Genomic DNA, 26,357 nt, shown 5'->3' with positions numbered 1-26,357 from the left:
AGTACTATATAGCAAAGATGAGAAATGTAGTATTGTCATAAAGCAAGCTCCAAAATCCAAAATACGCCATTCATTTTACTTATTTTTTAGGCATAGGGAAAAATAGCAATACAGTACTTAGGCTCAAACTGTTGCCTCACAATTGATCAACTTTCTAGCATACATTGCCTTTTGGCCCCTTGGATGGATGAATGGACTACCCTCTAACCATAATAATTTGATTTGAATTCGCTTTTGACGAAAATCAAACCTAAGACCTTTCACAGTTCATATAAACAATTACACATTAATGATGTACAATGTACTAAAATATTAAATAGTGAAATGGTTTAGGTAGGTTTTGTATCCTCTCAGCTGGTGTCAAGCAGAGTCAGTATCAAAACTCAACAAACAAAATCAAAATGAAAAAAAATAGATTACTTCTTGTATTGATCACGGCACTATTATAGCTGTACATAAAGATCGGACAAGCCGAATGAAAATTCTGGGAAAGCCTACTTGAATGATGCCGGAGACAACGTTGGCATTTTAACGAAACCTAGTTTTCAGCAACTAAAGCCGAGTTATCACCATTAGAGAAGGGAACAAGATTGTTGTGTGCATCGATAGCAGTTACGCTGTCCAAATCTTTAGTATCAGATTCACCTCCCTGTTTTTAATATACATAAAAGAAGGGCACAAGATTGAGCAGAGATAATGGAAAACCCATTCTACACATAGCAATACCAATTTGTTTGATGTAATGTACTCAGAGACATGGAAGATGGAACACACACCTGCTCAGTTCGTTTGACATCATGGCTTCTCTTGGAAAGTTCCCTCATGGAACCCTGCAAAAATTTGATGTAAATTGTATGAAGCGTGGATCTCCGGTGCAAAAATACTAGGTTCGCTTATATGGCGGATTTACAGGTAATGCACAAAGAATGCCTGTAGTGTATATTCTCTTGAAATCTACGTCTAATGAATTCAAGGTCGAGAAAAACTATCAATCTTAAAATTGGGAGCTAAAATGTAAATTAAATATAAAATAACACCTTTGAATATTTTATGATGTAAAAAAATTTTACTTGCTAATAGCCACAAATAGAGCAAATACATCAAATGGTGTTAAAACCACACAAATCCATGTTATCACCCTTTATTCTTTATCACCTCTCCCAAGTCCCAACATATATTTATTCTTGATTTTTTTTTTTTTTTTTTTTTTTGTACAGACATTACCAGTTCATGCTATCACGTTTGAAGAATGAATAAATCAAGAAAATTCCATGTAATATTCCTATTTAACAGACGACAACTCTGGACTCAGAGTCTCCTATAGCCTTAGTTGGAGACTTGGGAGTTTTTCAGAGGTCAACTCTTCAGACCTCTAAACTTTTGTTAGTGATTCATGGAGCACAAACAAGTCAAGATTAAATACAATATTAATTTTTATCAAGTAAATATGTGGCTGGAAGAGGGCAAAGGATCCATAAAGAAGGAAAGAGACCATAATATTGTTGCAATAAAAGAAATGAAGTGATTAATTCATCGCTAGAGAAGATACAGACCCTGTTTGCCCAAAAAAGCCCACAAGCATTGCACAGAGACCTCGGACCAGATGGGCCGCGCCGCATCATTGGTGTGGACTTTGAACTTATTCCACAATGCTTGCAGCTGGACGGGTAAAACATGCAAATCATAAGAGGTGCAAGAATAGTTAGTCACAGGTAAGACGCATAAAGTATAAGAATGATAAAAACAAATATAATACGCCTTTAGAAATAGGAAACAAAAATCTAGTACACAAAAAATAAAAAACCCATCCACCAAATTCTTATTTTCTTTTGTTCCCTTAAGATTACGAAACTCTACAATACTGCATAGACTCACAAGGTTTCTGCATGGGTATCTTCCTGCCCCGACTCCTGGCCATTAGACCAGTTACCATCTCCATCTGACTTTTTGAAGGAAGAAAATTGCCCCTTGTTTCGTTGCATCCTGATTTATATACATGAATCAAACATTTAATGTAAAACTTAAACAAAGAATGAAGCATAATGAAACAAAAGAAAGTAGAGATCTATAACAATAATAAGCAACAGACGAGAAATCAACAGAATGTACGATGCTCATCATATCCTGCTTTCTTCCTTGGACCAATTGTGTACAAGCGTATTAAATGAACCTGTACAATACAGGAGATATATTTTGCGTATGGTTTTTTTTTCATGGACTAATTGAGGCATTCTCTCCTTTTCTGGATTAAATTAGCTTATTGTCATAATAATGTGCTCCATATAATTGGTTCCACATAAGTATGAAAAATCTCACCATGTGACATTAATTGGTAGAGCCCTATTTATAAATAGAAAGCTAGCTTTGTGTAACAAGATATTTGAGATAATATTGCTCAAACATTATGCATAGATTACTCACATGAGTCATGAGTGTAATAGAATGACGTAAAAGGTTAAAAGCCTGAACCATGCCAACAATTAAGTAAGGAATCAAGATCCCTATGTGGGATTATAAACTATGGCAGAGTCCTAATGCCAATTTTTAAATCATTATTCTGGACCTGAATTGTTAATCCATAAATCTGTAATCGACTTGGTTTTGAAAAGATATGTAATATTATTGTTGAAACTGTATACAATTAAACTTATAAAAGGAAGCCTAATTCATTACAACACAACTCTATCAGCATAGACAGCACAGGTACACGGCTATCTTAACCCCCAAAAAAGGTTGTTTGATTTACACTAAACTGCAAACACTTAACATCACAGTAGACCAATGAACAAGGTAACAGAAAAGAATCTCTACTTTTTCAATTTAACAGGCACACAATTATATAGACTACACCACCTGATTGCAATTCAATAAGCACATCCAATCAATTCATACATTATACCAAAGGAATTTGAGCAGAAGCATATTATATAGACTACACCACCTGCTGCAACTTTTCTTTCTTAATTAAAAAAACGAACCTGAGTGCTACTTCCTGACGAACACCATATCTCACTTTTTTGTCAAAGCATCGCTCTTTTCTCTTTTGCCGAAACCTAAATAATGACGCTGCTCTGTGAGGTTGACTACATCGGGGAAAATCTTCTGTAGCCTACATAATATGGAGTACAAGAAAACACACCATTATAATATATTCACATACGAATAGGATGCAAAAATTTTCCAGTCTAATGAGATACCCTCGGATTCTGAGATGCCAACTCCGTCCCTTGAGCGCTAGGCGATAATTCATTTCCTCCCAACAGTAATAACACCGCTTGAACCTTCAAACAACATCAAAATGCACAAAAAAAATAGTAACTGAAGAAATTTAACTATAATCATACTAGCATGGTGTTGCTCAATGAATCAATTTTTATGCCTAATTTAATAAATATTCAAACTTTTCGTATTACAGAGCTCTATTTTCCAGCAACCAACATTTTGTTGTAAATTACAGAACATCATCATTCACAAGCTCTAAAAAACCCTAAATGACCAATCAAATTCGAATAAAGTTCTTACCTTTTCCGGCGTAACCGCGTCAAAAACAAAGACCTGGCCGCGAAACGAAAGCGTGAGCTGGCTGGAGCCGTCGTAAGGCTGACCACGCAATTCGGAGCTAGCGGAGCCGCCCTGAACGTAGACGCCGTCGGAGCTAACGTCCTCGACGACGACGATGCCGCCGTCCTCGAGCGTATGGGAATCGTATTGAATGTGGGCGTTGTCGATGGAATCGGCGGCGCCGGTATCGTCGTCGTCACAGGCGGGGATCGGGTTGGGCATCGTCATGTCCTGCGAGTGTCCGTACATTGACATTGAATGATGCTCACGAATCGGATCGATGGTCGTTCAAGCATTACACAGAGGAACCGATCAATGTGTGAAAACCTAACCCTAACCCTAGCGCAAAATCAAATCGCTGCTTTCAGTAAAGTGTTGGGGTTTTGGGGAAGAGAGAGAGAGAGAGAGAGAGAGAGAGAGTGTGGGCACAACAGGTATGGCCGGTACAATCGCTGGCTTCAGTAAAGTGTTGGGGTTTTGGGGAAGAGAGAGAGCGAGAGAGAGAGAGAGACGAAGTGTGGGCACAACAGGTATGGCCGGTACAACGAGAGGTCCCCCTGTTTGATGTCGATAATTACGACGTATGCCCTTTCACTACTGGGCTTCGTGGGCTTGGCAGGGAGAGAGCATTTGTGGGCTAACTCTTCTCTTAATTTGTGTAGGCTTTGGCCCTAATTCTTAAATCCTTGGACTGGCCTTATTTTTGTCCCACTTGGAGTGCGGGCTTTGGTTTAGAATTCATGCCGCGTCTCCCAAGCCTAAAATGGCAGTTTGGGCCTTGATATGCACTTGCATTTGCTTTAAGGAAACGAATTGCATTCGAGTGAGTGGGGTGAGCTTGATGATGTTTCATCAAGAGTTGGTTGTTCTTTTCAGCGAACAATAAAGCTGAAATCAAATCCAAACTTAGTAAAGTTTTGAGGCCTATATTGTTTCGCAGGACAATTGAGGCATCAAAAGTTGAGTAGGTTCTCTTCAGGAGATCATGTTCAGTCAGTTCCTTCTCAAAGTTTGAGAAGTGATCGGATTCGACAAACTTTAGAATTATATCATTCATAGACTTAGAATCTTGGAAGAGAAAATGCTAACAGTCGTATCTTGCCTTGGGCCTATACTGTTTGCTTTTATTATTTTTTTTGTGTGGAAAAATTTGGGAGATATGTTGGAAAGAAATGTGAAAGAGATAGGGAGTGAGTGAGAGATAAAATATGGGAGTAGAGAGAGGCTTATATCTTATAAAAAAAAAAATAAATAAAAAAAAAAAATTTAAAGATAAGCTATGATGACATGTGGATAAGGAAAATAAAAACAAAATTTGGTTAGTGCATATTACATTACTGCCCCTAATTTTTTGTATACCATTTTTTATATAAGTTTTAAGGAGAAGTACAAACTTAAAAGGAAGATTACCAATCTCCTCATTCTGTTCGGATGAAGCCACCAATTGTGAGCAAATACACTTATAAGCATAGCAACATTTATATTTGTGTCCCTATGGCATATTACCCACATGCCATTGGTGCCAATCACAGAAATTGTCGCCGACCACCTTCATTGTGGTCGAAATAAAGTTTCGTTTTGTGAGTTTACTGTTTGTACATACATACAGAACAAAATTAAAGAACTTATAGAAAATTAATTACTTAATATGTTTTTTTTGAAAGTCACTGTTGGACAATGACATTATGGTCGGAAATTTTGATTAACCAGTCGCACGAGAAAATTAGCCAGTCGACTAACATGGTAGCTTGAGCAGTAATCATGTAACTATTTTAAATTATAGCAGTATTTATAAAATTGTAGGTAATGGTCAACACGATCATGACGTTTATTTTATTGTCGCCATTGATGTCTCATGGGCACAAATGCAAATGAGGAAGTCGCAGCAAATCCGGCTACGTCTTTTACATGGTTTGTCCACTCCCTTCTTAATTTAATGTATATTGGCATATGGACACACACAAAGTGTGTAAATTTTTTTTTTTTATATTTTTGTTTTTGAAATAGAAGGAGAGAGGAAGAGAGTGACAGAGAATGTGGGAGTCGGAAATTTTTTTATTTTTTTTATTTTTTTTAGATATATGTTAGGATTACATGTAGGTGAGGTTTTTGAAAAAAAAAAAAAAAGCAAAATTTAGTTATGTGAAATTACATTTCTGCTTCATATTTCTTATTAATGTTCTGTTTTAATTAGAGGGTTAAACTGACAATTTTATGGAATTTTAATTGACAATGAGTGTTTTATTAATTAATAGAGATAAGATTGATGTTCTCACAACTCCTTGATGTTGTGAGTTTAAACAACTATTATATCTAATATCTTGTTTAGTTTTTGTTCTTAGATGCTTTTCCGGATTTAACGTGAATTAAATTGTTTATTTGACAATATTTGTTGCATGCATGACACTGTGGCATACGTGACGTTGGTGTACAAGAGAGATTGTTTAGGATGATCAGGATATGAAGTAGTACATCATGTGTTATTTTATAAATGGTATGATATATGTATTAAAAAATTGTTAACTTAAAAAATAAAAATTCTCATCACTTATATAAAAACGCGTTGTGTACCACGTACCCGTGTTCCGATCACAATAAAAAATTTCTCAAGAGCCAGAGTGTCTCTTGGAAAATATTAGTATTTAAGTTTATTCTAATATTTGAATTTTGGTCGTTAGTGTAGGATTTGAGTTTAGCAATCCGAGTTAGGGTTTCTTAGATTCAGTTCTTTTTAAGTAGGGCTTGTATATATGATAAACAAGTCGCACACAATATAACTTCTTAGAGTTTTGTAGCCACCTTGGCTTTTGTTTTTTCATTGATCAAATAATTGTAGTAGTTTGTTTAATCATCGTAGCTTGTTCGTATGGTCGTTATCGCACTCTGATTTTCAACTCCTGTTTGTGACTACTGATTAATTTGGTCTGTTGAGACGTGAAGCGAGGTTCTACTTCTTTTTTATCGGTCTCTGGAGAATCATCATCCACTACCGGAGCTACGACCAGTTTTATTATCAACGATCCATATCTCTACCGCATTGCATCAAAAACCATTTTTAATAATTGTTCACAACAAAAAAAGGGAACGATTGACTGGGGGTGACGGTGGTTTTCTGAAATAAATATTCACAATAAAAAAAGGAAACGATAAGGAAAAAACGGTGGAGGTGATGGGGAAGAAAATAGACAAACCATCAAATAAAAATAAAAATAAAAATAAAAATAAAAATCTCAAGGAGTCAAGTGTCTGCGAAGAATCTAGATTCTCCTCCTCCCATGAAAACGGATGCCCATGTGAATCTAGCTTCCCATTTATTCCTTACCGTGAAGGATAAACTTGATTTAACGGATAGATTTATCGGATCGTATTTCCGACACGCTGATTTGTTAAAAATTTGAGAAGTTTCTCTCTCCTACTTGAGTTGGCAAACACACAAAAAGCCAAGACCTGCGTATCAAACAAATATACAACTTGATTCCTCTTGCTCATGCCGTACCAATTGATATATATCCTTCCTTCCCTCCCTCCCCTGTGTGTTGGTCAATCTCCATGGACAACCAGAACACTCAGAGTGGAGGCAAAAGAGTAGGAGGCGGAGGAGCTGCTCTTCACGTGGTGGTGTTTCCATGGCTGGCCATGGGCCACATCATCCCCTTCTTCCGCTTCTCCACCCTCATAGCTCAAAAGGGTCACACCGTCGCCTTCGTTTCCACCCCAAGAAACCTCTCCAGACTTCCCAGGATACCCTCCCACCTCTCCTCCCTCATCAACCTCGTCTCCCTCCCTCTCCCCCGCCTTCCTAACCTCCCAAAAGACGCCGAATCATCCGCCGACGTCCCCTTCCACAAGCAGCAACTACTCAAAACGGCCTTCGACATGCTCCAACCCCTGTTGACCGCTTTCCTCGAGTCCTCAAGACCCGACTGGGTTATTTACGACTATACCCCTCACTGGCTTCCCGCCACCGCCGCCAGGCTCGGCATCTCACGCGCCTTCTTCTGCTGCTTCAACGCCGCCTGCATGTCCTACATCGGCCCGCCGTCTCTTCTAGTCAGCGGCAAGGATGGGAGGACCAAGGCCGAGGATTTCACGGTGGTCCCCAAGTGGGTCCCGTTCGAGTCCGACATGGCGTATCGGCTCCACGAGATTGCCAAGTGGGTGGAAAGATCAAGCGAAGACGAGTCGGTCACTCCCGATACGGTGCGTTTTGGGTTTACGATTGAGGAGAGCGACGTTGTGTTTATTAGAAGCTCTGAGGAGTTGGAGCCCGAGTGGTTAAATTTGATGAGACAACTTTACCGCGAGGTAAAAGTAAAACCCGTTGTTCCGGTCGGATTTTTACCGCCAAACATAGAAGAGGAGGCAATTAGTGAATTTGATGAAACATGGGGTGGCACTGAAGAGTGGTTGGACAAGCAACGAGTCAACTCAGTTGTATACGTTGCGCTTGGGACCGAGGCGACACTGAGTCAGGAGGAACTCAACGAGTTGGCTCTCGGGTTGGAGCTATCCGGGGAACGCTTCTTTTGGGTGTTGAGAAACCCGCCCGAGTCGACTCAGTCAGTGTTGGAGATGCTCCCTCCTGGATTTGTGGAACGAGTCAAGGGTCGAGGAGTGGTACACTTGGGGTGGGCTCCGCAAGTGCGCATACTGAGTCATGACTCGGTGGGGGGATTCTTGACTCACTGCGGTTGGAACTCAATGATCGAAGGGCTCGTGTTCGGGCGGGTTTTGATGTTTTTTCCGATGGTGAACGACCAAGGGCTTAATGCTCGATTGGGGAATGGGAAGGGGCTCGGGGTGGAAATACCTAGGAACGAGCGAGACGGGTCGTTTGCGGGTGACTCAGTGGCTGAGCTTGTAAGGTTGGCAATGGTGGATGACTCGGGTGAATCGTTAAGGACTAGGGCCAAGGAAATGAAGGATTTGTTTGGAGATAGAAACAAGAACAGTCGGATGGTGGATGAATTCATATGTTTTCTCGAGGAGAATAGGCCACCGAGGGTTACAGAATAACTTTACTAGGCAAGTTTATGTCACAAATTGCAACAAAAATGTGTACTTTTTAAATAATATGAAACTTGTTCCGACGTTCGAAACAAACGTATCACTGGAATTATACATGAAAGTCATCCGAAAAAGGGTGAACAATTGTTTGCAAGAGTTCATGATGCAAGTTAAAGAAAGGAAACTACATCAGAATTTTTGTAAGAAAGACGCATAAATTTTAACTTCTCATAAATAATCACATACTTTCTCAATTTCTATAAATATGAAAGCCCTACAGTCATCAAAAAAACTTTTACATTCTCAATTTCTATAATATTCTATACGCATTGAACCTAAAATTTACTAGTCAGCCCATACCCCACGGCTGGAATTCTCTCATTAAAATAACGAGTTTAAAATAGTTAATCTAATACCATTAGGCTTTTATTAACATATACCTAAACTAACTAGTGAAAGCAAGTGTATGATCTTGAGATTATCTAGCTAGTTTAACTACATGCATATAAAATTCTATCTGTTTGTATATGCATGGATGCCTACTCCATAATTAAGCTGCATTTAAATTGTTTGGTGGATCTTACTCAAAAGTTACATGGACATTATTATTAAATTGTTTGGCCTGGATCATTAACTCAAATTGTTTCGTGGCTTATGTTGCATCGAATTGTTTGGTGGATCATTAATTAAAGGGAGTTTTAACGAAACACTTCTGGTACTGTTTACTTTTAACGAAAAACTACATTTTTACATTTTCCTGGTACTATTTTTTGAACTATTTATTAGTTTTCCTTTAATTAAATTGTTTGAGATCTACTCTAGGGATTAATTTTATCATGCAAGTACTACTTAATCAAGGGGATTTAATGTAGGTTATATATATATGTCATGCATGAACATATGTATAAATATGACTAAAATCGTACTTTTTACATGTACGACATGCATGTCAATTAATGATCTTATTTAAGCTCTATATCACCACATATGTCCCCTAAAATGTAGTTGTAAACATAATCAACATATATAAAAATAAGGTGATCTTCTCATTGTTAGAGAGTTTTGTAATATCCTATATATTGAGTCTATATGAAAGAGTACTTAACACAATCATGGTTCATTAAAGCCTTGTGATTTGGATTGCTAATATTGCAAAGACGTGGTCGTCGTATGCTAGGAGACAAACGCCGATCAACCATGAGCACAATATAGTGTGGCGTAAATACTTTGTCTTAAGGACACAATATGTAAAATTTGCCTCGACCATATTTCCCAAATTTTTTTAAATTCATTATGTCATGTTCATTTAACATTGATTATTCATGTGCATGCATTACTTTGAAGATTCAAAGAGATCATATATTGAATTGCATGACTATATTTTGTTTTTGCTCGTCTAATGAATCGTTGCAATGAATCGTATTCTTACCGTAGAATTGATTGGTATTTCCATTTTACATATGAATTATGATTCATGCTGACAAATTAATTATTTAGTTGTCTCTTTGTTTGACAAACCAATTTCACATATTTTATCATGTGTCAATTTTAATTTAGTTGTCTCTCTGACTGTTTCAAAGCCGAACAAATGCATGAGGGAAAGAGACGCGCGCCATTTTTCCAAAAACGTTGGATTATATGTCAACTTAAGAAGAATGAAAAAGTAATTTACTTCTAGAAAGTGGAAAATATTATCTCTTACTATGATATTTTTAAGGTCTTGAATACCTTAAATGTGGGGGAAATTTACTCAAGTGTTGGCAAATTACTTAGTAATTAAGTCCTAATATACGTCTGGAGGACTTAACGTAGGAAAACAACTACTCTCAAACGAAATTTATTTCCATGCATTGATAGGTTTTGTGATGGCCATATATATAGAATGTATAAGTAGTCAACCTAGCGGTACCAATTATTAAAAGATTGACTAGAGGAAGTTGCATCAACGAGGGGAATGGGGTAAAAGCTTATACTTAGAGTAGTACAGTGAAAATCCAACCTAGTTGACTAGAGATCTCAAAATCTAGGTTCAAAATGGACAACTAAATTATGAGAACTTGGAGTAACATTGCGGAGATATAATCTCCTACCCATGTCATGTGATGATATTACCTGTCATTGAGATTAGGGTTAAACTTTATGATTTCAATGATTCCTACAGCTACTTAGAAGTCCAAGTGGTGTAGGTATTGCAAGATAATATACAACAAATGAATAAAACTTACATTTAGATACCGAAAATAAAATTAAGACTTGCATTTCTTCACTTGCAAATAACACATCAATACTGTAATTTTTTTATAATTATTGTTAAATTTCTTAATTTTCATTTAAAGATCATCCAAACAAAAAAAATAATTTAAATAAAGACCAATTTTGTCATTCAACTATATCAATAAATAGATGATTCATGATTAATAATATGTTATTTACTACCTATACAATTAATTTATTTGATACACTAAAATAACTAATCGGTCTGTAAATCAAATGACTTTTTGTAAGAATAATTTTCAAACTTCCACTTTGAATACTTCTTGTACTTGAGTTGACAACACACAAAAGGTCAAGACTTGCTTACTCTTTCTAAATCCGTCCGTATATTCCACCTCCCCTATCCTCTGCTCTGTGTTGATCAATCTCCACGGACAACCAGAACACTCAGAGTGGACACAGGTCAATCTCCATGGACAACCAGAACACTCAGAGTGGAGGCCAAGGATGAGGAGGCGGAGGAGCTGCTCTTCACGTGGTGGTGTTTCCATGGCTGGCCATGGGCCACCTCATCCCCTTCTTCCACCTTTCCACCCTCATAGCTCAAAAGGGTCACACCGTCTCCTTCGTCTCCACCCCAAGAAACCTCTCCAGACTTCGCAAAATACCCTCCCACCTCTCCTCCCTCGTCAACCTCGTCTCCTTCCCTCTCCCCCGCCTCCCTAACCTCCCAAACGACGCCGAATCATCAACCGACGTCCCCTTCCACAAGCAGCAACTACTCAAAACGGCTTTCGACATGCTACAAACCCCGCTGACCGCTTTCCTGGAGTCCTCAAGACCCGACTGGGTTATTTACGACTATGCCCCTCACTGGCTTCCCGCCATAGCCGCCAGGCTCGGGGTCTCGCACGCCTTCTTCTGCTGCGTCAACGCCGCCTGCCTGGCCTACCTCGGCCCGCCGTCGGTTCTGATCAGCGGCCAGGATGGGAGGACCAAGGCCGAGGATTTCACGGTGGTCCCCAAGTGGGTCCCGTTCGAGTCCGACTTGGCGTATCGGCTCCACGAGATTGCCAAGTGGGTGCAAGCATCAAGCGGGAACGAGTCGGGCACTCAGGATACGGTGCGTTTTGGGGTTGCGATTAAGGAGAGCGACGTTGTGTTTGTTAGAAGCTCTGACGAGTTTGAGCCCGAGTGGTTAAATTTGGTGAGAGAGCTTTACCGCGAGGTAAAAGTAAAACCCGTTGTTCCGGTTGGATTTCTACCGCCAAACATAGAAGAGGAGGCAAGTGAATATGATGAAACATGGGGTGGCATTAAAGGGTGGTTTGACAAGCAACGAGTCAACTCGGTGGTTTACATTGCACTCGGGACCGAAGCGACACTGAGTCAGGAGGAACTCACCGAGTTGGCTCTCGGGTTGGAGATGTCCGGGGTACCCTTCTTTTGGGTGTTGAGAAACCCGCCCGAGTCGACTCAATCAGTGTCGGAGATGCTTCCTCCAGGGTTTGTGGAACGAGTCAAGGGTCGAGGTGTGGTACACTTGGGGTGGGCTCCGCAAGTGCGCATACTGAGTCATGACTCGGTGGGGGATTCTTGACTCACTGCGGTTGGAACTCAATGATCGAAGGGCTCGTGTTCGGACGGGTTTTGATGTTTTTTTCCGATGGTGAACGACCAAGGGCTTAATGCTCGATTGGGGAATGGAAGGGGGCTCGGGGTGGAAATACCTAGGAACGAGCGAGACGGGTCGTTTACTCGTGACTCGGTGGCTGAGTTTGTAAGGTTGGCAGTGGTGGACGACTCGGGTGAATCGTTAAGGACTAGGGCTAAGGAAATGAAGGATTTGTTTAGAGACAGAAATAAGAACAATCGAATAGTGGATGAATTCATATGTTTTCTCGAAGAGAATAGGCCACCGAGGGTTACAGAATAACTTTACTAGGCAAGTTTATGTCACAAATTGCAACAAAAATGTGTACCTCTGAAATAACATGAAACTTGTTCCGACATTCGAAACAAAAGTATCACTGGAATTATACATGAAAGCCATCTGAAAAACGGCACACAATTGTTTGCAAAAGTCCACAATGCAAGTTAAAGAAGGGAAAATGCATCAGAATTTTGGAAACAAAGGTTTAGAATCAACCGCAAGCACATAAGTTTCGTACCTGTTCGTGTCAATACAAATCAGAGCAGCTTGTGGGAGCTCTATTTACCAATATGTTCACGAGCACACTCGTATTAGAACATCATTCTGTACAGATAGAGCGTATTCGCAAGCGAAACAACCACAAATTGGAAAAACCTTATCTGCTGAGAGCGAATGTTAACGAATACCCCACACATAAGCGTTACTACAAAAAAAGCATCACAGCCCACCTATGGAAAACCGTAACTACTAAAATACCCGTAACTTCAGATGATTTATGCAAACTAAATATGCTACACAGGAAAGAAAAAAGGGGGTTTCATTGCTTTAGACAAAATAAAAGGCATTGCAACCCGTCTATACAAAGTTCGGAGGATTAACGCTAGCTATTTGGGAAAGGAAAAATCAGAGTTGGCCTGCCACTGGTTAATACACAATATTTGAAATCTAACCTACCAAGAACATATAGTACAGGTATGTGTTGACGCCCCACAGGGTGGCAATGAAGTGCTATAAGTTTTAAGAAGCCAGTATTTTACCTTATTTTGAAACGTTGCAGAAAAATTCACCTCACCAAGTTTTCGAGCTCTGAATGTGTTACATTAAAATAACTGGAGCTTGAACAGGCTTGAAACAAAATGTTCATGCAATTCTTGCGCAACTGCATGTAATCCAGTTCATTGTCTTGACACGCCAAAACGTCAAGGAGATGAAACCAAAATCAAAATGAGTCTGAGGCCTGGCATGCGATGACATGGCTCAATATTCTGAGATATTTTACAGACTCCTGTATTGAAGGTTGAGAAGATAATCAAAATCTAAAGGCACACAAACAAATACCACAACTTCAACTGTAATTACGAGCACTTCAACCACCAATTTTGTGAAAATCTGACAACACACACACCCCACATGCGCTTAATATCATAAGAGGTAATATACAATTAGTTCATGAATACATATACTTGCAGCCAAATCTAACGGAAACAAAAGCAAATACTGCAATAATCCCAATTCTCATTACGGATACTTCCAACCACATGATTCTAATCTGAAATAAAGCAACCACAACAGCCACACACAATCACACAGTTACCGGGGTCACGAGTTATATCAACCAACACAAAACATATCCAGCTGTCACATTTCATAATTTTAAGATGTTGACGAATTCAAGAATTATCATCAGATATTAGCACACACACACACGCATATGCACACGGACGTACAAGCAGCTACATAAAAGTTTAGTTTTTTTCTTAGGTGCGAAGTGAGTCTTAATTTTTAGTACAGCAAACAGGCTAAAATTCCATGGCCTTCATTGTGTTCAAAGAACTCGGGGTGGAGAGAAAACAATTGTCCTGGTCCACATTTTGGCAGCTTAAGCTTTTGAGGAAAGTAATAAACCAACAGACTGTTCAACACGTTACTAGAATTTCCATCCAACCATGAGGGAATATGGAAAATTGTTACCATATGCCAATATATGTTTGGTTGTTTTGGTTTATGTTCAAATAAAGATTAATGTGCATCTTACTGGACAAAAAATAACATGTTAAACCAGTACAATGAACAGCGAATACAGTACTAAAGAAGAAAAAACAATCACAATTATTGCGTCTATATTTCCCAAATAAAGGCATTTATAAAGTGACCGAAATTAACTTGCAGGAAAATGGCTATAGTGCATACCTTGATTCACCTCCCAAATCCATGCTTGCCATTGAAAATAAATGATTTCCATCCCAAACGGTTAATTTATCCTGTTGAAGACGGTTTGGATTTTGAATTTCGAGGAACAGTAGCTTTGCGAAGTTGAGTATTTTCTATAGAATATACGAGAATGGTTCCATCTTTTGTTCCAGCTAAGAAGCATTCTTCTGGAGTCACCGTTAGAGATGTTATAATCTTTCCTACACCATCATATTTCTTTATGACCTCGAGTGAATTCATAGAGCGTACAACTATTGGCCCTTGGTCACCGGCACAAACCAAAAATTCACCACACCGACTCAACTCAACACAGTTGAGGCGTCCATTGGATTCAGAAGAAGCAAGATGTTTACCATTAATTGAATAAAGATGCAAACTCAGATCATCATCAGCATAAAACACAATCCGTCCATGTCGAGAAGCGACGAGCTTTGACAATGCACATCCAGATGGATGGCGCAAGGATCTTACATATCTTCCACTCTGCAGGGTATGAAATACACAAGTTCCATCTTTTGATCCACTGATCACTATGTCAAGCTCCACGCTGATATACAAGCATGTAATTATATCATCGTGCCCACAGAGAATACGAAAAGGAGTTTGAACAATGACATAATCTTTTCGTGGTAGTTCTGTCTGTGTATTACGAGGTCTCTTTTCTTGGGATCTACCTCGAAAGACTTCCCACACCATAATTGTAGTGTCGTAACTTCCAGTTGCAAGGAAGCTTCCATCAGATGCCACTGCAACATTATAAATGTTGCATCTTAGAAAGCATTATGAAGAACTGTACCAGAATTAAAAAGCCAAAAAAAAAACCTCGCCCAAAGCAGGAGGAAAAATCAGTGGAGTTGTTATAGATTAAATATTAATGCATTGGAATTTGAGCACCCAATTGGTTACCACAGTTCATAGTCCCCAAAAAAAAACATGCATGACATTAGGACACAAGCCTTGATTCACTCGCTTAAAAAAACAACCACAACATATTAAGACTACATGAGCATTGTGTGCTAGAAAAGGTAACATAACCCAGATATCACAGTAACAAACCAACACATGGCCCTCGGAGAAAAAAATCATTTCACTTGGCCACCTATGCTGTATTTCATTAATTCAATTTAAATAGGCTGAAGCAAACTTTGTCTTTATTCTTCACATGCATGTGCCATAAAGGAAACAATAATTTCGGCTTCTAGTTAAACATACCTGCAACACAACTGACCACATCCTTATGCTGTCTGATGCTTTGTACCATTCTGCCATCATATAATGATATAACCTGAAAGCTATTTTCCCAATTGCCACATGAGATCAAAAAATTCTCAGATGGTGTTTGCATGGTTGCAAAGCATTGTCCTCCAGGTTCAAAATTTTCAGCTGAAGGACTCCCAATTTTACGAGGAGAGAGAATATCAGAACCAACGCCAAATGAAGGATCCTGTACATGTTAATTTAGTAAGCAGTAAGCACATGCTTACCAGAAAAAATCAAATCAAACATAATAATAAACAATAGAACAAAATCCCAACCTGGGAGCCAGAGAAGGTAAAATTTCCACCAGATTGCAGTGAGGTTGTCAACCACATCTTAACTGACAAGGTGAGACCCTGGTTTACAAGAACGACATTGGAGTCCACAGTCCGAACATATAATGCAGCCGACCGTGTTTGACTTGTACTACAAACAATCGATGTCAAGTTAATGGAACTAGGTGCAAAGCGCAAGGGATGTGCAATTGGAATAGGTGGCCCTCTTCTTGGGTGTTTTTTACGGAAAATCTGAATTGGTGTCTGGCCAAAATTTGCAATTTGGTCTTCAATAGCTGACCTTTGCAAATCATCTTCCATGGTCTCCAGGTCAACAGCACCTTCATAGGTTAAGTAATAAAAAATATTTGCTGCCTGCATTTCAAATTTTCAATAATATTTTCAGAGATCAGTTTATTTGTAAAAGAGTTGTATCAAGCAATACAAAATGTTCAGGAGACTTTGAAAAAATGTTTGAATTATCACATAGGTACCTCCACAGCAGGTTTTCCACGCTGCTTGTAACCAAATACCAAATCTATCCAATGGTGCAGATTAGAGCTAACATATTCGCTTTCAAGGGCTTCTCTGTTCTTGTTAATAAATTCTTCAGGTGAGCCCTGAATAAATAATTGAATCAGGTAGCAAAAAAAGAATGTAAACCAATTCATCAGATGAGCCCTGAATAAATAATTGGATCAGGTAGCAAGAAAAGAAAACAATGAAAATGAAATGGTGTATCTAATGTGAATAAATCTCATGTCATAGAAAAGATGGAAGATGAAGAAAAGAAAACAAAAGCTTAAACCTCAGATGTCTTATTCCAAAAGAAAAGTTTCTAAAGTTATATGTGTAAAGCAGAAATCCTTTACAATGGCTTCCAAAAGAATGAGTGACACCCCTATGAATTACAAAAACAGGATAAGAAATCCAGCAACAACAAAAACAAGCTAAGACCTCTCAGGTAGGACTATTTACATGTAACTAAAGCAGAGCCAAATTCATTTTACGGCTGCTAACACATCCATCACTATATAAGAAGGAGAATAATCCCTGAACTCATTCGAAACTGATGCCCAGAATATTACTCTACCTCATAGTTCCTCTACTCCCACTCCCTTATAATCCTAAAAAATTCTCCTATTACGCTCCAACCAAATATTCCAAAAAATTGCCAACACCATACAGTCCCACAAAGCTGTAGCTTTCCTCCCCTTTCCTAAAGCCTCGAACTTGGTACTTAGAAGCACGAAACAATCTTTTGGAATAACCCAACTAGCTCTAACTTCCTTGAACAATTTCCGCCACAGCTGTATCGAGTAAGAACAACGGAGAAAAACATGATTAACACTCTCCTCAGATTTACACAAGCTGCAACAATGAGGAGAAATGCAAATAAAAGCCTTCACCTTTGAACTTGATCACAGGTGTTGACCTTCCCGATAGCCACTAACCATGCAAGAACTTTGACTTTTGGAGGAGCTTTTGATTTTCAAATCTGAGAAAAGGGTGGAAAATGTTGTGTAGCTCCATTGCTGCACAAGAAAGAGCTATAGGATTTGCAAGTTAACAATCCTGATCCGTCTAGTTTCCACCTTCTATTATCCGTTATTGATTGAATCAAACGAACATTTTCCACCTTCTGTAATAACCTAGCCGCCTCTGCTATCATTCAAGTTTCTGAAATCAAAATTCCAACTTTATGACTGAAAAGAAAAATCCACAAGACTTGAAATGCTCTGGTCGTGCTTTCTTGATAACAAGAATAATCTAGGATACTACTCTTTCAACGGTCCACCCTCCAACCAACCATCCTCCCAAAACCTCACCATTTCCCCATTGCTAACCTCAAACTTGCAGCACTCTAGGAAAGAAGGAAAGACCAGAAGAAATATATATCCAAGGGCTACAACTTGAACCACGCAGCTAAGGGTTTGCGTCCCACCCATTCGCCTCCAACCCGTACTTGCTCCTTATCACCTTGTTCCAAAAGAGAATTTGATTCCAACGGTGCAGTCTCAGTGCTGGCAAACTTTTATACCCAAACAAAGAGAGAAAATTGGCAAGGTCATATGTTTAAGAAACATGCAGACAACACGTATGTGTCTTGTGTATCTGTACGCCAACGGTGATTGTATCTATCAAGTCCCAATGAAAACTTTTTTATACTTATTTTATATTTTCTTTATAAAATATAAACAGTTCCCGCAGGTAAGTATCATGACTGATCCACTTGCGTAAACAAATCCACTGTTTCCCTTTTTATTGTGTTAATTTTTTACTTCACATATTATCAGCGTTCTCCTAAATGTAGTCAATTCCTACCTGCAAAGACACATTCAGTTAGCTAGAGTGCACTTCTGGTCTATGAAGTTGACCATAATCAACTTGGTCAGTATACTCTTTACATCTCTCCATTTCTAGTCAAAGCAATGTGGTTCCAGAACCTGTTGATTTTGGTAGATTTTATATTGATATGCACACTGATTTCCATAACTGTCAAAGCCTAGTCATTGAATGCACACTGTAACTTTTGCCCAACCTACACTCATATTCCCAGAAGGGACATAGGGTTCAATTCCACAGAAATTAAATAGGATGTGGAATGGTTTGGAGTGGATTCCCCAACCACTCCTCAATCTGCATGAGCTTTTAACCATGCTACATCACTTACTATCACCGTAATATCTTTCCAGGGGCACCCTTTGAATTAAAGCAAGGTCAATAGATCTTGTGCAACTATACAAATTCACAAGTTTGTTTCAGCTATTATTCTAAGTTCCTCTTTTTATGAAAAGATAACGCATGTAATGAACCAAAACAAATTGCACTGATGAGGGAAAACAATTCTTGCTGCATTATCGATTACTTGGAGAAGATATTACATACCTTGGCCCAGGGTGGGAGACAAACATCTGCAATAGGTTCTCCATCTTGCTTCATACCAAAATGATAAGCATTTGAATTAACAAGAAACTCTGGCATGTAAAAGAACTCCGGTATTAACTCCTTCACATCACTAGTATTAGAAAGGCAGTTCTGATATGTTCCCTCAATGCTTTGAAAGAGACGGTCAGCATGGTCAAATTTACCACCCTGATAAAAAGAAACATGTAAAATTCATGGACCATTAATCAGGATTCAGTATGGTAAGAAGGTAGACAAATGATACGAGATGGCACCACAATAGCTCCAGAAAAAAAAAAAAGAAAAAAGAATAAAAAAAAGATACTACACTTAAGCACCAACTCTATAACCTTATACATAGAAATAGGAAATACGATTCAAAAAATCATAAAGCTAGATTTAGAGAAAATACTGACTAGAATAAAAATCCACAATAAACAGTGATTAGCCCATGGTTTTTGAAAATCCTACATAATGTGTTGAAAAGTATAGTCCTATGTCCAATTGTGGTGTCTCGTGAGGATATGCTTCATCAGAACCTCTATATCTTTGGTAAAATTAAAATCTCACATAATCTCTGGTAAAATGTCATATAAAAAAGAATCCTCTAAGAAATATTAATTAAAAAAGCTGATACCCTGAAAAACTCTACGCACACATTACATATCACACTTAAGAGTTAAGAAAGACAAAAATTCAAACAATGTGATATGAATGCCAAGATTAGGCAGAAACTCATACTTTGAAAATTTTAAATGTGAATAACCCTCTGCTTATTGGTCATGCATGTGAAATTGCCCATAATTCCAAGATTAGGCAGAAACTCATGCTTTGAAATTTTTAAATGTGAATAACCCTCCGCTTATTGATATCCAAAAGATGAAAATAAAAAGATGAAGAAGGAAAAAATGGTGATGGAAGGATAAAATAACCATGAAAGGAAAAACTGTAATGTAGTTTGTTGGGTACAAAAGATAAAGCTCTCTAGGAATCACTTTATTTTAGTTGAAAAGAAGACTTATAACATATCATTAGATACTTAAGGTATGTGATACTGTCCACAAGAGTACCTGTAAATTTCGATGGAGAGAAGTAAACGGCTCTAATCTCAGAAGGTAATAAAGCACAATCCCCATGCTTGAGTAATGAGACCCATAGTAAAAACTGCAAATGTTAAAATGCAGGTGAGACAATTAAAGAAAGAGCACTTGGGACCTAAAAAATCATTTTGTCTTGACCTGGCTTTGGATATTACCTAGGTATATCAGGATCAGTGAAGCTACGGTACCTATCTTCAAATACCTGTATGGGAAAGCACGCCACCATAATTTTGTTAAAAACAGATGCACAAATATGTGAATTGATTATGTTTGTCAAATAATTTATGACATACAAACCAACCTCAAATCGCTTCATATCAAGTGCACCAACTGGTTTTGAAAGATCCCGAAAGGTGGAAGACTTGTTAAAATCAAGAAGCTCAGAGGAGTAATCAGCCAAGATCCAAGGAAAGACAGGGTACTGGGTCAAATCATTATACGACCTTCCAGCCAGTGTATTGAGAATCATTAGATATTCAAAATTTGTCATATCCCTTCTCCTCCAGCTCTCTCGAGCAGTTTCTGCCATCTCCAGTGCTACACGTCTATCAACAAATGAAATAGCTCCACTTTTGTCACGACCACTTCCTTTCGGAAACAAATATTCATTTCTGGTAGCAACTATTAAGGTTCCAGTATCTTTTGCATCCTTCTGGGATGCAAAATTCAAAAATACTGGTGCAGATGAATCATTGAAGAAAATCTCTATTGCAGAATATCGAAGCAAATAACGAGTCCAACTGACAGCTTTTATCTGTGATAAAAAATAAAAATAAATAAAGATGACTACGATACGCAAGAGACACTAAAAATAAAGCTAAATGAAAATTATTTCTCCAACCTTGCCAATATTCCATCTCCTGTGGCGCTTAATATTTTTTAATTGTTTTCTATTAAGAACAGTTTCATTCATTGCATCAAATTTATCAACTGTGGCCGCCTTCTCAGAATCCAAACCAAGATTTAGAGGCTGTTTCAGAGACTTTTGCTTTTGATCAGGTTTGGCCAAATCATGATTACTTGGAGCATGGAAGTTTCTGAAAACAGATGATCCTCCACTACCTTCAACCAAAAATTCACCAAAGAAATGCAAGACATTTTTCATCACTGCCAAATGTCCAGCTAATTTTCTTTTTGGGGTTACAAGCACACAAGGAACTGATGTAAGAACCTGAAACAGAAATCCCGACATTAGAAGTTTAATTTCATTTTTAAAGCAAGCAGTGAACATATTCATCTCTCTCCAATACCTCACTAGTTTCTGTCTCAAGTGAAGGGGATGAAGAATCTTTTCTTTCCTGCATCCAATCACCACTGTCTTTGGATAATTCCGAGCACTGGCTGTCTGAAGTATCTTTCGGGAGGGTCAGTTTCTGCCCACCAAGTTCATTATCAATTTCATTGGGTTCTAAGCTCCCATCATCAATTATCTTCCATACCCCTTTCAGCAAAAAGCGCTTCATTTGCTCAGGAATGTGCCCCACGAAACCAGATTTACTTTCATTAACAGGAGGTGCAACCTCATTAGTGGGCATAGATGATGAAGGATGACACAGCTTTTCATCAAAATGATAATTCTGTCTCAACTTTTGCCTACGTCGCCAGGCATCTTCTATCTTGTCAAGTTTCCAATGCCTCACAGCACTATTTGGAAAAGGATTAGCAGACCATGGACCTCTCTCATCAATCAAAGCGCGAAACATGTGTATCCATTTTTCCTGGAAATTTAAGTATGTCAGTAATTACAAGCATTGATAATATGCATCACAAGTCAGAAGAGAAACAACGGTAATAATGAACAAAAGAAATTGCACGCTCCTAGTTTATTATTCATTTTGAAAAGCGATGTTCAGTAACAGAAAAAAGTGGAACACATACAGCAACATTTTGTTGCTCCTCCTCATGTGTGAGCTGGAATGCAGCTCTTCTGCTGTCATCTAAAGCAAGAATGGAGACCAAGCTACTCTGTATCTCATCTTCAAAAGCTTTCCTAGTATTAGATTCTGCAGAGGAATTTTCATCTAACCTAGATTGGAGCTCACGCAACTGCCTTTGACGATCTGTATCTAATGACTTTGCATATTTTGCCTCATCAGCCACCTGAAAAATAAAACTAAGTAAAACAGTAGATGACATAGGATTACAACGCATATTTTGCCTCTTATTGTTTTATTTTATTTTATATCTCAAATTAAATAATAAATACCATGATTAATTACAAATGGAAAGTTACTCAGCGTTTTACTTATTTATTTTGGTAAGTCGCGTTTTATTCTCATTTCTTAATCTGTCAAGTAGAACAATTAAACTATTTCTAACCTTACTAGTTAATACTACCTTATAACTAAGATTCATTTTATAAATTATGTTCTATGAAAGGAAAACCATAGGGGCCCGTTCAAAGACATGAGAGGCACAGGCACGTTCAATCCTAGGTCTAAGACAATCATGCATGGCACCACATGGCACAAAGCACATTTGGGCCTATTTAGGTGCGCTGTTTCTGCATGGCTCAACCAAATTTTATATATTAACGCTATAAATATATCAGCACTAAACATTTATTTAAGTGTGAGTGTGGGGATAGAACATAATATATATATATATGTATATATGTATATAACATCACTAAAATAACTTGCAATACGCACTGCTGCTAGCACTCGATCCCTCTGAATTAAATTCTGAATTGATCCTGTTTCTTTTACACTATTTGCCGAGTCCAAGGGGTCCTCTCTCCCCATCATGCTAGTAGCCAGCATTGATTTGCCAAAGTTGACAGTTTCTCGAATCAAGTGTGATATCACATGAAAACGAGCACCATCATCCAACATTCCAAACTGCGACCTAACAACAAGCAAAGCCCTGGCCACAATGTTAACTTAAGTTAAATTTTTGTGAATAACACTATAAACAAAGAAATCACAATTTTATCTCCCAAATTAGAATTGTTTTTTCCTATTATAGTGAACTTGGTTAGAAACCTCAAAGGTGAAAAGTGGCTACCAAATGAACAGCTGCAATCTGCTTTTGCTTTGCTCATCATCAGCTGCCAAGAGACATGGCAAAAGCGAAATGACTTGTTGGACGCAACGTGATGCTCTTTCCAGAGAAGATCTGCATAGATATAGGATGACAAGTCGAAAAATGATTCTTGGGCACCTCTCCCCTCGCAAGAGCATTGCCTTATCAACAACTTTGTTAGGTTTGCCACCTAGCGCACTGCCTATCCCTCCTGATACAACAACTGCAGCCACCTCTGCAGCAGGAATATTCAGAGATTCTACTAAGCCACGTGCTCTTTGGCCAAAAGATGGACCTGCAGATGGTGATGGTTTGGGTGACATCTTGCTTGGTCCCTTACCATTCATGTCACTTATAATAATCCACAAATTGTCATACAGATTCCACCACTTGTCATTTACTATGTCATCTGCATTATCAATTGGCTGCTTGTAACTCCCAGGGATCCTAAACAAAAAAGTCAATCAGAACATGAATCGTATTCATCATAAATTATGACACATCATGAAAAGGAATGACAGAGACAACAGTAGAAGTCCTAGATTCCAACACAGTCTCACTCCAAAAGAAAATACAAATAAATCAACTGCACAAGAACTTCAAAGTTGAAAAGAGAACCACTCCCCCCCCCCCCCAGGTTCCTAAATCCAACTGAGAGTTGTAGTCCAAGAATGTCATAAACTATGAGAATTCTTCCTTTGATGCAGCCAATACAGACCACAAACATCAGAGATTAACCACCACAGTTTTGTGACTCCTTGTCCTTTCCCAGTGATTGGAGATTTGGGCATGTTGCCCTCTAGAGAAGACTCAAAAATAGGCATCAGAACCAGACCTAACAATCTAAAATATCCATCTCTGGATATCCTGTGTAGATGAAACATGTTGGGTTTTTTCCAGCCCATGATAAGGTTGTCCTACATCTATAAGGAACTATAGTCTTAGAGGATTAAATTGTTTTCCCAATTGAGTTGTTTTCCCAATTGGAGTTAGTTTCTCAATTGGAGAAGGATTCATAACTAGATTCCAATTAGGATTAGTAATCCTTATTGAAGACGACCTTTATTATGTCTATATAAAGGGACTATTGTACTAGTTTTGAGAAGAAAGCAAAACAACAAATTGTATACCACTCAAGGGATTAGAGTGAGAGAATTTTGTAAAGTGTGCGAGAGAAAAGAAAAGAGAGTGTGTATTTCTTGTTCTTGTTCTTTCAGGTTTTTCGTCAATTCCTAGTTCTAGAGATTTGGCTAGATTATTGGTTGTACTCATTATTGATATAGTGAAAGATTGTTGTTGCTGTCCCGTGGACGTAGGCACATATTGCCGAACCACGTAAATTCTTGGTGTTATTTATCTTGGTTATTTGTTTTCGATTTCCGGAGTTTGTTCTATTTTTCCCATTTTTAAACGCGATATTCTCAACAAAACATGTATCAAGTCAAGAACAGCATTAAACTATCATTCTGAATCTAACAAATCCTTTATTTTCTTTCCCTGTAATCAACTATGTACTATTTAATCCTCAGAGAAGTTTAAAAGATCACATTATTCTCTTACCTCTAGAGAAATCTACAAGTAGGTCATGAAACATCTAAAACAGCAGCAAAAACATAAAAACCCAAATAGAAGACCTATTAGGGTCACTACCTCTAGAAAAATCTACAAGTAGGCCATGAAACCTAAAACGAAAGCAGAAACATCTAAACCCAAATAGAAAAACTAAACCTACAGATAGAGCACCATCGTAGAATGCCCTCAGTACTACTCCCTCCAATGAAGATTCATCTGGCACAATTAAATTTAATGCAGATTCACTAGATAGGTTAAATCCACAGACAGTACTAGTGACTGACATCATAATGGACATCAGTTTCAGGAATAAAAGTTGCGACTCCAGAAGCTAGTACCTGAATGTTTGGCTATCAATTTCTCCTTCCAGCACTTCATACAAAGCAGAGCCATAATCTTTATGGTGTTCTAGCTCCAGTGAATCCAGGGAAAAGTCAGAGCTACTTGCCGGAAACTACAAGAAAGTCGAATTTTAAATGATAATCTCACCTCTGCAACTAAAATGAAACAAACAGAAAATTACAAGCCATTTCATATCATTGAAAACCAATTAAACAATTCATTACTAAAAGAAAATTTAAGGAACCACCAACTGCATTGGCTGACTCTCACCAAAGTTCATCCGACATACCCATTGGGAATTATTGGTTTAGTAGACATAACAGAAAACTGGCGAAATAGCTGAGCATTTGATGTGAAAGTTTAGAACTGTGATATGATTGCCAAGAGATAAGAATAACTGGTCATATTTTGAATTTCAAGTCATCTATCCACAACCGAGGAAAGATGGAGAGCATCTTAATAAATCTGAATAGGAAGACTGAAGTTAGAGTAGCACAATTGGACGGTCATCTGATCATTGAGTATCCACTAATTGAAGCAGTTGAATTAGTAGACTGACTGCAACGTATCTGCTCATGTACTTTTGTAAAATGATAAATTATTGTATCCATTGCTCTTTTTTATTTCTATTTAAGCTTGGGTGGGGTGGTTGAGCATGGGAGTGGTTAGGATATTATGATCTCAATTCCAAGAAAGCTGATTACCGGAAGTTTTTGGTCTATTTCAGAGATAAGCATCTCATCAACCAGTCTTAGAAGGTATAACGTGTTGTCCCGGCATGGTTGCAAGATAAAGATATTCTCTTCAGAAGACAATTCCACAAGTTTACTGATCAAATCCTTATAAATATCTCGAAGCAAGTATCGAAATGAAATGCCCCCCTGCCAGAAAAAGCAAAAAAAAACAAATAAAGCTTAAGATCATACGAAGCCTATAATTAATTAGAGATGTAGAATAGCAGAGAGCGGATTTTAACATACATGTTCACACTGCATTAGTAGGAAAGTCACTGTCTCTTCTAACTGTTGCCACCCACCTTTGACAGAATGAACATAGTAACAAAGAACAACACCAAACAGATTCCTCACCAAATCTTGCTCATTTCTCTCATTATCATCTTGGTCTTGGGGATTAACTTTGTAGTTTTTGAATACACCAAGCTTCACACAAGCAGTTAACCAGGCATTCCAGCCAAATTCCTATTCATGACATTTAACTAAGTCAGGAGAATTT

The 26,357-nt window shown here is 38.2% G+C and overlaps 3 protein-coding genes and 1 pseudogene across 7 annotated transcripts in view; 2 read left to right on the top strand and 2 right to left on the bottom strand.

Moving 5' to 3' along the window:
- Window positions 1-402: 402 nt before the first annotated feature.
- LOC125475962 (GATA transcription factor 25) lies at window positions 403-4,102 on the bottom strand. The gene is made up of 7 exons (XM_048581483.1): window positions 3,523-4,102; window positions 3,198-3,281; window positions 2,979-3,109; window positions 1,876-1,983; window positions 1,554-1,659; window positions 777-830; window positions 403-649 (listed from the first exon to the last, which is right to left on the bottom strand). Exons 1-7 carry the CDS (start codon window positions 3,814-3,816, stop codon window positions 539-541), a joined length of 888 nt encoding a protein of 295 aa, XP_048437440.1. The 5' UTR covers window positions 3,817-4,102; the 3' UTR covers window positions 403-538.
- Window positions 4,103-7,110: 3,008 nt separating this feature from the next.
- LOC125475961 (UDP-glycosyltransferase 91C1-like) lies at window positions 7,111-8,724 on the top strand. Its single transcript, XM_048581481.1, has one exon. It carries the CDS (start codon window positions 7,111-7,113, stop codon window positions 8,575-8,577), a length of 1,467 nt encoding a protein of 488 aa, XP_048437438.1. The 3' UTR covers window positions 8,578-8,724.
- Window positions 8,725-11,019: 2,295 nt separating this feature from the next.
- Window positions 11,020-13,102, top strand: LOC103964927 (annotated as a pseudogene).
- A 137-nt stretch (window positions 13,103-13,239) lies between these two features.
- The window catches only part of LOC125475960 (BEACH domain-containing protein B-like), a 30,524-nt gene continuing 17,406 nt past the window's right edge, over window positions 13,240-26,357 (bottom strand). For 3 of the 5 annotated variants that reach the window (XM_048581477.1, XM_048581476.1, XM_048581478.1), the window contains 17 exons: window positions 26,105-26,323; window positions 25,829-26,005; window positions 25,121-25,236; window positions 23,193-23,657; window positions 22,838-23,051; window positions 22,065-22,286; window positions 21,437-21,904; window positions 21,028-21,357; window positions 20,488-20,940; window positions 20,342-20,388; window positions 20,157-20,250; window positions 19,069-19,275; window positions 16,674-16,799; window positions 16,183-16,554; window positions 15,860-16,091; window positions 14,627-15,393; window positions 13,240-13,721 (listed from right to left, as the gene is read on the bottom strand). In XM_048581477.1, coding sequence (XP_048437434.1) covers window positions 14,693-15,393; window positions 15,860-16,091; window positions 16,183-16,554; window positions 16,674-16,799; window positions 19,069-19,275; window positions 20,157-20,250; window positions 20,342-20,388; window positions 20,488-20,940; window positions 21,028-21,357; window positions 21,437-21,904; window positions 22,065-22,286; window positions 22,838-23,051; window positions 23,193-23,657; window positions 25,121-25,236; window positions 25,829-26,005; window positions 26,105-26,323 — 4,443 coding nt within the window. In that variant the 3' untranslated portion in view covers window positions 13,240-13,721; window positions 14,627-14,692. Of the gene's footprint in view, window positions 13,722-14,626; window positions 15,394-15,859; window positions 16,092-16,182; window positions 16,555-16,673; window positions 16,800-16,976; window positions 17,490-17,588; window positions 18,212-19,068; window positions 19,276-20,156; window positions 20,251-20,341; window positions 20,389-20,487; window positions 20,941-21,027; window positions 21,358-21,436; window positions 21,905-22,064; window positions 22,287-22,837; window positions 23,052-23,192; window positions 23,658-25,120; window positions 25,237-25,828; window positions 26,006-26,104; window positions 26,324-26,357 lie in introns of those variants that run through there. The other 2 variants (XM_048581479.1, XM_048581480.1) reach the window with 2 other exon arrangements.

This window comes from the organism of the source record quoted next, unplaced genomic scaffold (genome assembly GCF_019419815.1).
Source record: "Pyrus x bretschneideri cultivar Hongxiangsu unplaced genomic scaffold, Pyrus_bretschneideri_v1 Contig17, whole genome shotgun sequence".
Lineage (NCBI taxonomy): Eukaryota > Viridiplantae > Streptophyta > Magnoliopsida > Rosales > Rosaceae > Pyrus > Pyrus x bretschneideri.
This window is presented reverse-complemented; position numbering and strand designations above follow the sequence as displayed.

Excerpts from the sequence above, each read along its gene's own strand:
- LOC125475962 (XM_048581483.1), bottom strand. The coding sequence starts at position 3,816 with ATGTCAATGTACGGACACTCGCAGGACATGACGATGCCCAACCCGATC. Across the intron at positions 3,282-3,522 it reads ACGCGGTTACGCCGGAAAAG|GTTCAAGCGGTGTTATTACT; the intron begins GTAAGAACTTTA and ends TGTTGTTTGAAG. Across the intron at positions 831-1,553 it reads GGCTTTTTTGGGCAAACAGG|GGTTCCATGAGGGAACTTTC; the intron begins GTCTGTATCTTC and ends AAATTTTTGCAG.
- LOC125475961 (XM_048581481.1), top strand. The coding sequence starts at position 7,111 with ATGGACAACCAGAACACTCAGAGTGGAGGCAAAAGAGTAGGAGGCGGA.